The following is a 14284-nucleotide window of genomic DNA, read 5'->3' as shown; positions in this document are numbered from 1 at the left end:
TTGGATAAATTGGATTTGAAAATGAGTGATGCTGCAGAAATGGAAGTGCGGTTTGTTGCGGTTAAGTTCAAAGCGAAGAAGGGTCAAAGGGAGATAGCAAATTTGAAGTGGTTGGTGAATTACAATGGGAAGCAATTGAAAAGGGGTTTACTTGGTTAATTGTTCTTTTTGTTTATTGCTGTTTAAGTTTTTTTTTTTTTTTACTTTTATATTCTTTTTTGTTTTTTCTGTTTTTATTTTTTATTTTTTTGGGTGGATTTCTTGCCCACTTTGTTTGTGCTTTCTCTCTCTCAATCTAATATATCTTTTATTATCTAAAAAAAATAGCTCTGTGTGTGTGTGTGTGTATTCATGCATGCACAACCTTTTCTGCTTTGGTAGAGTTTCATGCCCCCAGTCCATCCTAATGAGATGTTAGTGTGTTTTGGTTTTTGGTTCTTTTAGTTCAGCCACATTGTTTAGTAAGGATTATAAATTTTATATTGGTTAAAAATGCTATTGGCAAGGAAAATTATATTTCTTCTCCATTTTTAGTTACATGAAAATGTAATGTGACACCTAGTGCATGAGACTCCCAAGCCATTATAGGAAGGGCTTGATGTATGCAATCTTACCTCATGCTTGGAGTGATCGGTTTCATGATTTGAACCTCTGACATTCAGGTTTTGGTGTGACTCCCTTACCATTGAGTCGAGGCTCACCCTTACTTTTCAGTACTTTATGACCATAAATATGAACGGACCATTGTTTGATTATACAAAATCAATAAATAAGTTGATCAGGTCAAATGATAAAATTATTTGATAAGTAAAAAATTAATGAAATAGAACACAATAAGCATGTAATGTAACTTACATAGTCATGTTGTGTAATCTATGACATATTTATAGTATCATAATCATAAAAGTTAATATTGAAAACTGAGGAAAATTCCAATTGGGATTAATGTAAGGATTAAAAAATGGGAGAAAATGAGAAGAAAAGCATAGAGAGCAGTTTCAGTGCTCTAACAATGACTATAGCAGCTGTGGTGACCTTGTAGCTGCTCCTATGCAGTTGTAGTGGTTTGAAGTGCCCCATAGTGGTCTATACTGCTGTGATTTTGTCACACCACTTATAGTGGTCTGTAGTTGTATGGGATTGGCTGCAATTTAAACAAATATTTTGTAAATATTTCCCCTACATTTGTAGATCACTAGATCTTCATGGGTTTGTGCTTAAGTAACATTTACTTTCTGGTGTCTAAAAACTTGTTCCACTAGAATGACATGTTAACAACGTATCATTTGGGTTGTGCTTTACTGAATTTCCTTCTGTTGTGTCATTTGAAAAATAACACTTGGCACTAAGAAACTGGTTGGGAGTTACAACTCCTATTTGGTGCAGGGACAGCATCAAGGATCTGCAGACTGCAGCTATGAGAGATAGAAGGGAAGAAAGGGAAAGAAAGAAAGGGAAGAGGAGAGAGGAGATACAAAGGGGAAACACATGTTCACTTTCTCAATTCAAATTCAAAAACTTACACCATGGCTTTTCACATACTATTATAAAAAAGTTAGACTAAATAGACAATTAACTGCTAACTAAATCCAACAAGTGCTTGACCTAATTCTTCTTAATTATTCTTCAACAAGGATCTTCCGAAGGTCTTGCTTTTTGTCTTACGTCAATTCTCCCCCACTTGGGAAAAAATTGGCTTCAAGTTTTGAAATGTTAAGAGGATTAGAAGTAAGAAGCAAACTTGGACTCTTCGAAAGGTGGTGCTTGAGTGATGCAAGAAACCACATTCCTTTGGCAGCAGCATAGACTTGATTTGAGAATTGGCATCAATGAACTCGTCAAGAAAGACAAGCTCAATATTAGGAATTTTTGCAAGAGTTTGAATGTCTTCAAACAGATGCATTTCCTTGCTTATAGTGTCACCATGTTGAGTTACTCTAGTAGATTCTTTGTCTTGGTTGGTTGGTAGAGTGGGCTTCAAAATGGTATTCTTATCATTATAGTAGAAGATGTGTTATCATATCCTTGAGTCCCACCCAAATCATCCGACCAAGGAGAACCAAGAAGTACATGGCGAAGATTCATGGATATGATATCATACTGAACACTATCAAAATAGTCACCCATGTGTATAGGAACTAAACATCTTTCACAAACATGTATAGTAGAGTTATCAACCCAAGGTATCTTGTAAGGCTCTTGGTGAGGTTCTGGATGAAGTTTCATAGGAGTACTCCACTTCTAGAAACCACGTTCATAGGATATCTTCCATCAATGATGAATTTGCACACATTTTCTCCACACTTTTGAAAGGTATGGAATGGCTTGATATTATGTCCAGAGTATGACAAGCCATTCATTTTTCCAGTAGGCCATTCACCCAAAGCCCTTAACATGATTTGCTAACCATCCTTGATTTATTTTTGCAAACCACAGATCTGATTCCCAATGTTCAAGAACCATCTTCAATTCACATGTGGTCTAGAGTCCATGCAGAAACTAAACAAATTCACAAAAAAAAACTCACAAACGCAGCGATGCAACCTGATTTTTATTGCTGTCAGTGACAAATCCACATTCCAAAGTGCTGATGGTTCAAGTGATATTTCAATTTCTAGCTTTTTTCATATCAAGATATCACACTTGCAAATTCATGTCTAGCAACAAGATACCATGTTGTAGATCAAAATATCATGGGAGAACCCCAAGTTTAAGTTGCAGGACATGGGGAAAATTCCACATGTGCGTTGCCCGTGCATGGTGTGTGTGAGTTGCCGATGGAAACTTTCCAGCAATGTTATTTGGGGCGAAGGGAGATAAAGGAATGGAGATTACAATGGGGTGGTGTTGTGATGAGAAGAATGCAGGAGATTGGGATTTTCACAGGGTGGTTGGCTGGAAATATTTCAGCCGGCACATGCAGGCCCTCTGGTGGTCAGTAAGCAATGAAATTTTAGGGGAGAGGGTTTCAGGGGGTTCTGATTATGATGGCGTGGGAGATGTTGCGAAAGTCTTCCAGGAATGGGGTGTTTGATAAAAGAGGGACTTAATTGGAATTTTGAAAAAGTTCAGAACTGCTTTTTTTTTTTTTTTTGAATTTTATCTTTCTAAATGAAATTTCAGAACAGAGACCCAGAAATCATAATCAGAGTGGTAGAATGAAGGGAGGGAAACTGAAAGAGAAGACGAGGAGGAGACAGAAGAAGAGGATCAGAAGAAAATGCTGCTGGATAGCAGGGGATTAGGAACAGACAGAGAAGGACAGAATAGTGAAAGATAAAGATAGGATGGAGAAGGGCAGACAGAACAGAAAACGATGGGGAAGGAAGAAGAAGAAGAACGAGGGCAGAAGGAAAGAGTTGTGCAAAACAACACTGAGAATAGAGCAGAGTAGAGGAGAGAAAAAAAACAGAATTTTTTTTTCAAAGGCAGAGCAAGGAGGGAGAGAGAAGTTACAGAACAAAAGAGAGAAAAAGGAAGAGAAAAAGAAGGGAAGAAATAGAGTGAAAGTGGAACTTGGGGGCATTGAAATGAAAGAATGAAATCGATTTTGGGCCCTGATACCAAATGATGCAGGGGTAGCATTAAGGATCTGCAGCCATGAGAGATAGAAGGGAGGAAAGGGGAAGAAAGGGAAGAGAGGAGAAAGAAGATACAAAAGGGGAGACATGTTCACTTTCTCAATTCAAGTTGAACAACTTACGACATGACTTCCACACAGTATTTATAAGAAAGTCTCTTAATACATGAAATTACACATATACCCCTAAAACAACATGAAATTACAAATTCACCCATAAGATACACAAATATTACAAACAAGCCCCCAAATACAGTCCTATACTAATTAAACTAAATATACAATGAACTGCTAACTAAACCCAGCAATCCCTTGACCCAATTCTTAATTATTCTCCAACAAAGATCTTCCCATGTCTTGCTTCTTGTCCTACTCCTACATCACTATGGTAGTTTGAAATTTTAATGCATGGTTAACCAAATGTCGTTATAGAGAAATACATTTTATGGAATGACTAAAAGCACATGTATGGGTTTGATTAGATCGAGTGACTTATTTTAATATGTTAATGCATGCCTATTGTCAATTGCCAACTAAAAGCACATGTATGGGTCTGATTAGATATAACAACAACAATCCTTAAGTCCTACTAAGTGGGGTTGACTACATAAATCCTTTTCCGCCAATTCACCCGGTCCAGAGCATTTTTATCTATTAGATTAAGGGCTATTAAATCCTTCCTCACTACCTCACTCCAAGTTATTTTAGGCCTACCCCTACTCTTACATGCCAAAAACCATAACTAACTCACTCCTCCTCATAGGTGCTCTACTAGGCCTATGCTTTAAATGCCCAAACCATCTAATTCGCTCCTCCCTTACCTTATTTTTAACTGGTGCTATGCCTAAATTTTTGCATATATGTTCATTTCCTACTTTATCTTTTAATGTTAAACCACTCATCCACCTTAGTCACTACTCTATCATACATATCCTCAATGACCTCTGTATATCTATTGCAAACTCCCTTATTTTCTAATACCCACCAAAGCACTTCCCTAGGTACTCTATCATAAGTTTTCTCTAGATCTATAAAAGCCATATGGGTCTGATTAGAGAAGTGACTTGTTTTAATATGTTAATGCATGCCTATTGCGAATTGCTAGTTGCCAGAGCCCTGGCAATATTTTGTTATCTAATTTGTAGAGTTTCTCAGTTATTTTCAGTAGATGTGTATCTTTGTTGCTGTTTGAGAGTTTTTTCTTCTTTAGATTGAACTTGAAGGGAAATGCTGAGTTTTGCGCGTCAGGATTTTGCTTGGACGAAGAGTGTTGGAGAATGTACGAGCTGAAGATACATTTTCTTCTGCATCAAGGGTTAAAAGATAGGGCAAAGTCCATACGTGTTACGTGGAGAAACACCCCTACAGACTGCAATATAGAGAATGTATGGCTATAATTTTAATCTTCAACCATTGATTGATAGCCTTACTGTAGCTGAGACAAACTTGTTCTCATAATGTTATGCTTTTAGGGTTTCTCAATGTTCGATAGAGAGCCGTTGCTTGTTGGAATTTCAGTCAGCTCTTTAGACAAAGCACTTAGAATGGTTGACATTGGTCCTAGTGGTGAAAATAAAGAGGAGGTATTTGATTCTTTGAATCTTTATTTCAGTTGCCTCACAGCACATTTACTAATGTTATTCATGTTCTGCATTAGGCTTTTAAATTCCGTAAGTTCTGGGGAGATAAAGCAGAGCTTCGGGGATTTAAAGATGGTACAACTGCTGAAAGCACAGGTGAGGGGGTACTGATGGATGATTGATTCTTAGTTGGCTGCTGATCCTTGTGTCAATTTGTAACAGAATGATTAACATAACTATTGTTTCCTAAATTTATAGTATGGGAATGCAAGCAGTGGGAAAGACATCTTATCATAAAAAGAATTACTGAGCATGTTCTTTTGCAACATCTTTCCATATCAAAAGAAAATATTGTGCATGTTGTGGATCAACTTGATTTCTCTTTGCTTCACGGTGGTGGAGGTAATAAATGCTACTTTTTCACTCTGTTTTTAGTTTTCAAGACATATCTATCTTTTTTATTCTCTACTATTTTCTCATAAATTATTCATTTTTCCCCAAAAAAATTGTGATTATTTTACAGATCCCATATCATTTTCTGGAAGTTTGCTTGTGGCATTTGAAGTTTTGTCAAAGCGTCTGCACCTTCTCCAAGACATTCCATTGCGGATATCTAGTGTGCAGCCTTTAGACCCAGGTTTCATTTCTCTTCTGGAAGGGCTGCGTTTCCTTTATTTAATGCTGTATTAGGGTTAGGGATAGGTCAATAATCCGCTGGACCATGTTTATAATAGAGATATCAACAACTTCGTATTTATGCTCAAGATGCACACTCCTCTCTGGTTTAATTCTTAGAAAAAATTGAGTGGGAATTTAAATTCATTGTTTTGATACTATTGATATCTTTTGTTTTTAGTGAGACTTGGATTATATTCTGTTTGTGCTCAGCTACAAATTATTGTGGTTGAGATATTTTGTCAATATTTTTGAATCTTAATGTTGCTGCTGCAGAATATGATTGTGAAATGCATTTTCATGGATGGAATTAGTAATGAATTTTGGCAAACATTTTCTTGTCATTTCTTCCTTTTCATTAAAGCTATGTATCACAAAATTTTGTGGATTTATAGTTACTTTATAGAAAGCTTTGCATGACATTGAACTGTTCATTATGTGTAGAAGCTGAATGATTTCATGTCATGCTTCTGTTTATATTTTGTTGTACTTTTTTCAAAGAAATGTTTGGTCTTGCAATATTGAGAAGGCTGTCCAGCAGCTGCAGTACGGTTTGACTGAAGAGAAATGTTGGCGGCAGGTCATTGAGATATGCAGTTCTAGGGTTTCCTGCCAATGAACCATCGACAAAGAACATGGTGATGTTTGAACCAGAGAATAGTGGGCCTTCTGATCAGGCTGTTGGACCTATTGAGTAATTGAAATGCATCTTGGGCCTGCTAGGAGAGGGAAGGGCTTGATGTTCTAAAATGTTTTAATATACCTGGCTCTGTTAGTGAACTGTTGTGGTTCTTTTGCTGACTGGGGAGGGAGGTTTATGTGTAATAGGTAGAGGGGTCTGTTGATTTGCATCTGAATCGTAGAAAGGCAGCAGTGACATTTAGCGAATCCTAGGTATGACAAGAAGGGATTTCTCTTTAAGGGTAGGGGTATGGCTTACACAATGAAGGAGCTTTTTTGCTTTGACGATATGGATACTATGCAAGTGGAGAATAAGAAGGATTATCATTTGGCTATTTCTGTTTCAAATAAAGCAGATCTTTCTCTGGAAATTCCTTTTCGAAATCAGAATGATGGAACATTGGGAGCAGGACCAAGCAATCTGTCAAGGGATTAATGCTGATAGATCAGGTATGAATAATCATCTTAATGCCGAGTCTGAATTAAAAATTGGAAGACCTTAGTGCCTGTGTTGTGCAGTTGTCCAATAAGTTCTTGAATAAAGCGGTTAATAATGTGGGAATCGGCAGTTGTGGAAGTTAGGAGGATCAGAATTGTACAGAAAAGATGGATATCAAGAGACTTTGGGTTATAATGGTGGGAATAAGTTTGTTTCTGGGGAGGAAAGATTGATATGGGTGGGTCTGTTAAAAATATATTCATCAGGTAGCGATGGAGGGAATTATGGTGAACTCTCTGGGTTTGTCAAGTAATTCTGAGGGTTGTGTTGTTCAAACTCCAAATGAACTGGTGCTGAAATGAGGTGGGAAGGAAAGCAAGAGCGGACCCATCAAGAATAAAAAGAAATGGGGTGATGAGTCTGATAATGGAAGTGATATCGACTGCAGTTTTGCATGTGATGATGGCTTCTTACTTGATGAATCTTGTGAGCATTATGGCCATGTTTCATATGACTTAGATTTTGTTGGATTCCCATGTGCAGGCTAGTCCACTTGAAGGGTAGGTGTTAATCTCTTTGAAGATAATGGTGAAGATACTGGGCATAATGTGGCTGAAAATGTTGGGGACTAGGAGGGAGGTTACTGGAAAGGATATTGAAGCTCAACAATTGTTGGGCAAGAACTCAAGAATGGTTTATGATTGACTCTGATCCTGGAGGGAAAGAAGTTTATTTGGACTAGTGTAAAAGCAAGGGGAGAGCGTGTCAGTGTGAGCTAGCTAATTTAAATTCTTCTATCAATAACGTTGACAAGGGTTTAAGAAGGGGCTTTTTTAGTTTTTGTTAGGTTTTCTGATTTGCCTCTTTTGTACTCTTTTATTATGATGCTTTCTTATTTCTTAAGGATTTCTGGTCCTCCTTTAGCTTGTAATTCTTTTCTTCTCTCTTAGCATATTCTTCTTCTATAAAAAATAAAAAATTGGTTCCATTGTTGTGGTTTGGTATACAATGAACAATTTCCAAAAATCTCTTGTTCCATAATTGAAAAGCTCTTAAGAGAACAATTTTTCTTCTCATATTTTTGGGTTATGTTTTTGGTAGAAAAATCCTAGTAGTCAAATCAAGTTGGTTTTGGGCTTCTATTATTTTTTTCTTTTAATGTTTCAACTTGAATGTTTTAAAAAAAAAAAAAATTGGTAAAATCTCTGAGTTTAGTATTCTTTACAGCTTTTCGGTTTACTTCGGTATATCCTCCTGAACCTCATCCCCTAGCATACGAGAAGGGTGGTGTTTCAAAACTACAAAAGCTTACTTCAACATGCATTCAACCACTGGAAGTTATGATTCAGGCATGATATGCAGTAATCAATCAATCTCGCTTTGCATTCCTAGTGCTATTTGTAGTCTATAAGTACTTATTTATTGAATTTTTGTTAAATACTTAGTTATTGCTTTGATCTCCAGTTGGAAGGTTCTGGGAATTGGCCATTGGATGAGGTAGCGATGGAGAAGACTAAATCTGCTTTCCTTATAAAAATTGGAGAAAGGTGGGTCAGGCTGTGTTTGACTTTTTATGAAGGCAGCTATATTCTTCTTTGTTAACTTATCTGATGATACTGTATTGTGGCAGTCTCCAGAACAGTTGTGGAATGACATGTACTGCTACTGAGGATGATGTTGATGTTTTTATGTCTGGATATGCATTTCGTCTTAAAATTTTGCATGAGAGAGGCCTGAGTTTGCTGAACAGGCAAAGTAAAGATTTCAATTTGACTTATGATTATTTATTTATGGATGTGGTATGTAGATACTTGTGATGATGTGCTTATTTAGCCCATTTTAATTATAGATGGAAGTGATAAAGGGAAGCAGGTCTTCTCTGCAGATAAGAAACTTTTTTTCCGCAGCCAGCATTCTAGCATGATCAATGGTTTGCAAGGACGTTATCCAACATATGGGCCTGTCGTTCGGTGAGATTTTGAATATGTAATGTAAAATAATAATAATAATAATAATAATAATAATAATAATAATAATAAAACATATGGGTCTGTCGTTCAGTGAGATTTTGAATATGTAATCTAAAATAATAATTGTAATTATTATTATTATTATACCAGAATGTGCATCTTATTTCTTTCTTTGGTAGGCTTGCCAAGCGATGGATTGCTTCGCATCTCTTCTCGGCTTGCTTAGTAGAGGAGGCAGTTGAGCTGTTGGTTGCATATGTCTTTTCAACACCATTACCATTTTATGCTCCTCATTCACGAGTCTCAGGTTTTTTGAGGTTGAATTTCTCATTCCTATGGCATTCTACTGGAAGTAAATGCTAGTTATGTTTGTGTTGGTCTTCACAAATTTGCTTGCTGAAAGCTTGGAAGGGATCATTTATACCTCTGAATGATGTCTGAAAAATAGACTAAATTTTAAACAAGATAAAACTAATATGCTGCTATTAATTTAATTTTTTTTTTCATATACCAAATTAGACTGGCTTATTTGTGCCTATATGCACATGTTTGGGGTGGACAATTTCATAATATGCATTACCAAATTTGGTTGGCAGGTTCCTGCGGTTAATTTCTGAGTATGACTGGACTTTTTCTCCTTTGGTGGTTGACATAAATAATGATCTGACGCCAGATGATGAAAAAGAGATTACTGTAAGCTTCACAATGGATTGTTATTTCTATAATTTTATGTTGGCTCCTTGCATGCCTGTGTTTATATTTTTAATGTGCCTCATTTTGATAGGAGAATTTCATGTCAAGTAGAAAGGCTTGTGAAGAAAATGCACAAAATTTAAACCCTGCAATGTTCTTGGCCACAGCATATGACAGGGTATCTGAAGCTTGGACCAGATTCCCACCAATATCATCTGTAAGTAATTGTTTCAGCCTCAATTTGTTTGTATATTATTCTTTTACAAGATGAAGTATCCTGTTTCTTCATTGTTCGGAGCATGAACTTTTGGCGTAATGGCTTACTTTGGGCCCCAGCAAGGGTGCCAGGGTTAAAAAAAGTTTGTTCATGCTTCCTTATTAATCAGTAGTCTGACTTGCCAAATGCATTCTTTTGTGAATATGCTGATTTTGTTATTCAACCGACATTTTGACAATGCTGATGTAAAAGGAACTGCGGAGATTGGTGGCCTATGCTCGAAGCAGTGCAAACTTGTTGACCAAACTCATATTGCAGCATCAAATTGATTCCTATGGTTGGGAGGTGAGACACGTTAAAAAAATTTGGTTACACTTTTTTTTTCGCTAGGTGACTTGCTTTGTGTGTTAGTCACTCTTTTTGTTTGTAGTTTTGTACACTGACCGCACACCGCTATAAATGGAAGGTTTACAATTTGGACCGACCTTATTTCATTTTTTTTTTTGTAATAATGGATTTCTGTGACAATTTTTGGCTTGCAGTGCCTTTTCCGAACTCCTTTGAACAACTATGATGCATTAATTCTACTCCACAGGGACAGATTGGCTTTCCCCCAGCGGCTTCTATTCCCATCTGAACCAAACCAAGGCATTTTCTCTGATGGATATTGGAAACTGTCATGGCTATTCTATTGTCAAAATGTTTCTTGTTTTCTATTCAGTTTGTTGTTAGGAGTGTTACAATTCTCTTAATTGCATGTCATGGACAGGGAGGCATGTGGCTAGTGGGAATGTTAGCAAGGATTTCCATCCCTTCTTGCTGGCTGAAGACATGAAGCGCCCCGAGGAACTGAAATATAAGCTAATGGTGAACTTTGATCCGCTGAGATGCTTTGTTGGAGATTTAGAGGCATGTATCAGGCAAAACTTTAATATCTCTTTCCTTCTCTCTCCCCACAAGCTTTTTGACATTGATCTTAACACAAAAGCTATTTCTTGCTGACATTTTTCCCATAATATATTTTCAGAAAGAGTTCCTGAATGTGTTCAAGGTGTGGTATGATTCTCTGGGAGGTGATGCTATTGGCCTAACATGGGAGAGATCCCAGTCGAAGGTATGCTTGATACACACACAGTACTCTTCATTTAGTATCGAAAACAACCCCTTTTATTTGTTATTTGGTGTTGCAGAAACGAGGACGAGAGGAGGTGGGAATGGGCGGGGACATAGAAGATCCAGTTGGTGTGCTAAGAACTGTTGGTGATGTTGGAAGAGGGTTTGTGAGGAGTGTTTATTTTCTGAAGGCCCCTAGAGTTGGGAATTAAGCATATATAGTATTTTTCAGGGTAGAGAATCTTTGTTGTGACTGTAGGTTGTGCTCTTTTTGCCCTTTGTTTCTACAGGATGGCACCATAGTATTTATAGAGCACCGGGGTGGGTATTGGGTAATAGATCATTTTGTTTTTGAATTAGGTCTGCGGGGAATTGTAATTTTGAGCTGAGTAGGGTTAGAAAAGAATCAAACACTGTATTATCTAGTATAAGTCCATTCCTTTTTTCTAGGTGTATGCTAAGGGAAACATATAGCTTTTGTCTTTTGTCCGGTTTATGGAGTCCTTGGATAAGGCCTTAAGAGCTGTCTTTTGTCCCTACTAGACAACATATAGCTTCAAATCACTGAATTAAGCACATAAACATTATTCTTTCACACTAGCTCATGTCAAGACGCACAAAGCATGCCTAGCTCTCAATAATTAAGCAAAAGCTAATGAGAATTCGACTTAGTAGATTTGCAAATTACTCTAATATTTATTTTTTGCGAACATTTTAAAATGCAAATAATGTAAATACTTTGAAGATCTCCTTCATTGGAAAATAAATAAAACCATCATATTTCATGCCAAATTTGAGTAAAATGGTTATGTATTTGAGATCCTATTGAAATATTTTCTAAAATATACGATTTTATGGGTGAGTTTTTAAAGTCTTCCTTTGATGAGTTTTCTAAAGCATTCAAAGTTATGTTAGTTTCTCCCACATTGGAAAAAGTGGAAAAGGAAAGGTTATTAATAAATGACATGGAGGAATAATATGTTACAATTAGTTAGGAGATGCAATCTTTTGAAAAATGCATGATTTTGTCTATATAAAGATAGAGCCAACTCCACGAAAAATAGCAGAAAACTTATTATTCTCTCCCACAAAAATTTTTACAAATTATATCTTTTTCAATTCTAAATTCTATTATATGCAAAAATAAAATTCTTGAACATTTGTTTAAATTACTTTAAGGGTGTTTGTGATTAGTTTTCATTTGTGTACAACGCAAATTGATATCAAATCATATTCTAGGCTTCATTGTATCTTAGAAACATTTGCTGATCCAATACACATCAATCTGGTGGGAGTAAATAACGTTTTAAGAAAAAACGACATTGTAACGTGCCTTGAAGCAAATTTCAGTTTTGCAGCATTTTCCTCATCTTATTTTTACAATCTTAAAACGTTATTTGCGAAATGGCTGGTTCTTCAACCTTGAGGGAATTCGCTATGGATTTTGTCAAACTTGAACGGTTCGATGGAAGTAATTTCAAGTGTTGGCAGAAAAAGATGCATTTTCTTCTTGTGGGTCTCAAAGTGATGTATGTTCTGACCACCCCCAAACCTGCTATGAACGAGAATGAGACTTTGGTTGAAGGATGTGCAAGACTTAAATGGGAACAAGATGATTATATATGCAAAGACCACATTTGCAATTCAATGTCAGACAATATGTTCGATCTGTATCAAAATATGGCTACTACAAAGGAGTTGTGGGATGCACTTGAGGCTAAGTATCTCACAAATGATGCGATTAGTATGAAATTTTTTATTGAAAATTTTTTTAATTATATCATGGTTGATAATATGTTTGTTGTAGAGCAGTTTCATGAAACTATGCATATCCTTAACCAGTTTAATCAACATAATATGAAGATGGATGAATGCATTTCTGTTTCATCTATTATTGATAAGTTAAATCCATCTTGGAAAGATGTTAGAAAATTTTTGAAACACGGGAAGGATGATATGTCTCTTGAACAACTGGGCCAACATTTCCAAATTGAGGAAGTGTTGAGGCAGAACCAAAAAGGTGCAGAAGAGCATACTTCCAAAGTGCATATGATGGAAGAAAGAGGCAATTCTAAATAGTCCCAACATCCCAAGAAAGGGAATCGAAAAATAAAGTACAATTTTGTCAAGAATCAAAATAAGAAAAAGAAAGGTTTATGCTTTCATTGTAGAAAACCTGGACATTACAAAAGTGAATGTCGTCTTCTCAAGAAAAAGCAAGATGAAACAAACTCTAACAAGTTTGTGGCAATAATTTCTGAAATCAATGTTGTTGAAGATGACTGTGCATGGTGGATTGACTCAAGTGTAACAAGACATGTTTGCAAAGACAAGAGTTCATTCTAAAAGTATAAACCGGTGGAAAATGGCAATGTTCTCTACATGGGAAATGTGTCCACTGCTGTAGTCAAAGGCAAAGGAGATGTCACTTTTGAATTTGCTTTTGGAAAAAGTTTGACTCTCATTGATGTATGCCATGTACCAAAAATTAGGAAGAATCTAGTTTTTGGAAGCCTACTTAATAAGTTTGACTTTAAGTTAGTGTTTGAATCTGACAAATTTGTACTCTTTAAGGGTGGAGTCTTTGTGGGAAAATGCTATATATATGAGGGTATATTTAAGCCTAATATCAATAAAGTGAATATTTCTATTTATATTGTTGATTCACTTTCTTTATGGTAAATCCAGGCATATTGGCCTAAGACATAGCTATATGAGGTAGTTAATTACTGATGGGGCAATTACCGTAGATTTTATGAGATCAAGCCAAAATTTGGCTGACTCATTAACAAAAGGACTTGCAAGATACATGGTCTGGAAAACATCAAAGTGGATAGGATTTAAATCCATAACTCATAGTCACCAATGATGGAAACTCGACTCAACACTTGAAATTTTCAAGCTCTTGAGTTCAATGAGCAAAGTACATCATATGTAGTGACTGAAAGCACTAAAAAGTATATGTGTATCACATAATCCATCATCAGGAAAATAGTGTTTTGTACCTATAATGTGAAAAGGTGAAGGTTGAGCTTAAGCTCTTAATAGGTTTATAAAAGGTTCTATGAGGTACTTTAATTACAAGGGTACCTTTGATAAACCTACCTATATGAGTGTCGAAAATGGTGCCGCTTCCTATGAGAAATGGATTTATCTCTAGATCACTCATCAAACTGGGATATAGACGCAAGGCCAATCCACGCATCGGCTTTTGGTAACACCCAAAGATCTAACAATTTGTGTGTGATATGTATCCAGTTAATCAAAAGAGGATTGTTAGTTCAAAGTTTGTCTACTATATAATCCTGATTAACTTTGATATGTATTTACTAAGTG

The 14284-nt window shown here is 36.2% G+C and overlaps 2 protein-coding genes across 3 annotated transcripts in view; both read left to right on the top strand.

The window, feature by feature from the left end:
- LOC131157627 (uncharacterized) overlaps positions 1-11468 on the top strand; it is a 29634-nt gene extending 18166 nt beyond the window's left edge. For both annotated transcript variants that reach the window (XM_058111937.1, XM_058111930.1), the window contains exons 10-26: positions 4791-4965; positions 5053-5163; positions 5238-5316; positions 5419-5562; positions 5684-5797; positions 8183-8304; positions 8420-8502; positions 8586-8710; positions 8805-8925; positions 9105-9242; positions 9522-9618; positions 9710-9835; positions 10088-10180; positions 10378-10483; positions 10605-10744; positions 10863-10949; positions 11026-11468. In XM_058111937.1, coding sequence (XP_057967920.1) covers positions 4791-4965; positions 5053-5163; positions 5238-5316; positions 5419-5562; positions 5684-5797; positions 8183-8304; positions 8420-8502; positions 8586-8710; positions 8805-8925; positions 9105-9242; positions 9522-9618; positions 9710-9835; positions 10088-10180; positions 10378-10483; positions 10605-10744; positions 10863-10949; positions 11026-11160 — 1996 coding nt within the window. In that variant the 3' untranslated portion in view covers positions 11161-11468. The remainder of the gene's footprint in view (positions 1-4790; positions 4966-5052; positions 5164-5237; positions 5317-5418; positions 5563-5683; positions 5798-8182; positions 8305-8419; positions 8503-8585; positions 8711-8804; positions 8926-9104; positions 9243-9521; positions 9619-9709; positions 9836-10087; positions 10181-10377; positions 10484-10604; positions 10745-10862; positions 10950-11025) is intronic.
- Positions 11469-12352: 884 nt separating this feature from the next.
- LOC131155963 (uncharacterized) lies at positions 12353-13027 on the top strand. The gene has a single exon (XM_058109439.1). It carries the CDS (start codon positions 12353-12355, stop codon positions 13025-13027), a length of 675 nt encoding a protein of 224 aa, XP_057965422.1.
- Positions 13028-14284: the final 1257 nt, after the last annotated feature.

This window comes from Malania oleifera, chromosome 1 (assembly GCF_029873635.1).
Source record: "Malania oleifera isolate guangnan ecotype guangnan chromosome 1, ASM2987363v1, whole genome shotgun sequence".
NCBI classification, from domain to species: domain Eukaryota; kingdom Viridiplantae; phylum Streptophyta; class Magnoliopsida; order Santalales; family Ximeniaceae; genus Malania; species Malania oleifera.
The sequence above is the reverse complement of the archived record's forward strand: the minus strand, read 5'-3'. Positions and strand labels throughout refer to the sequence as shown.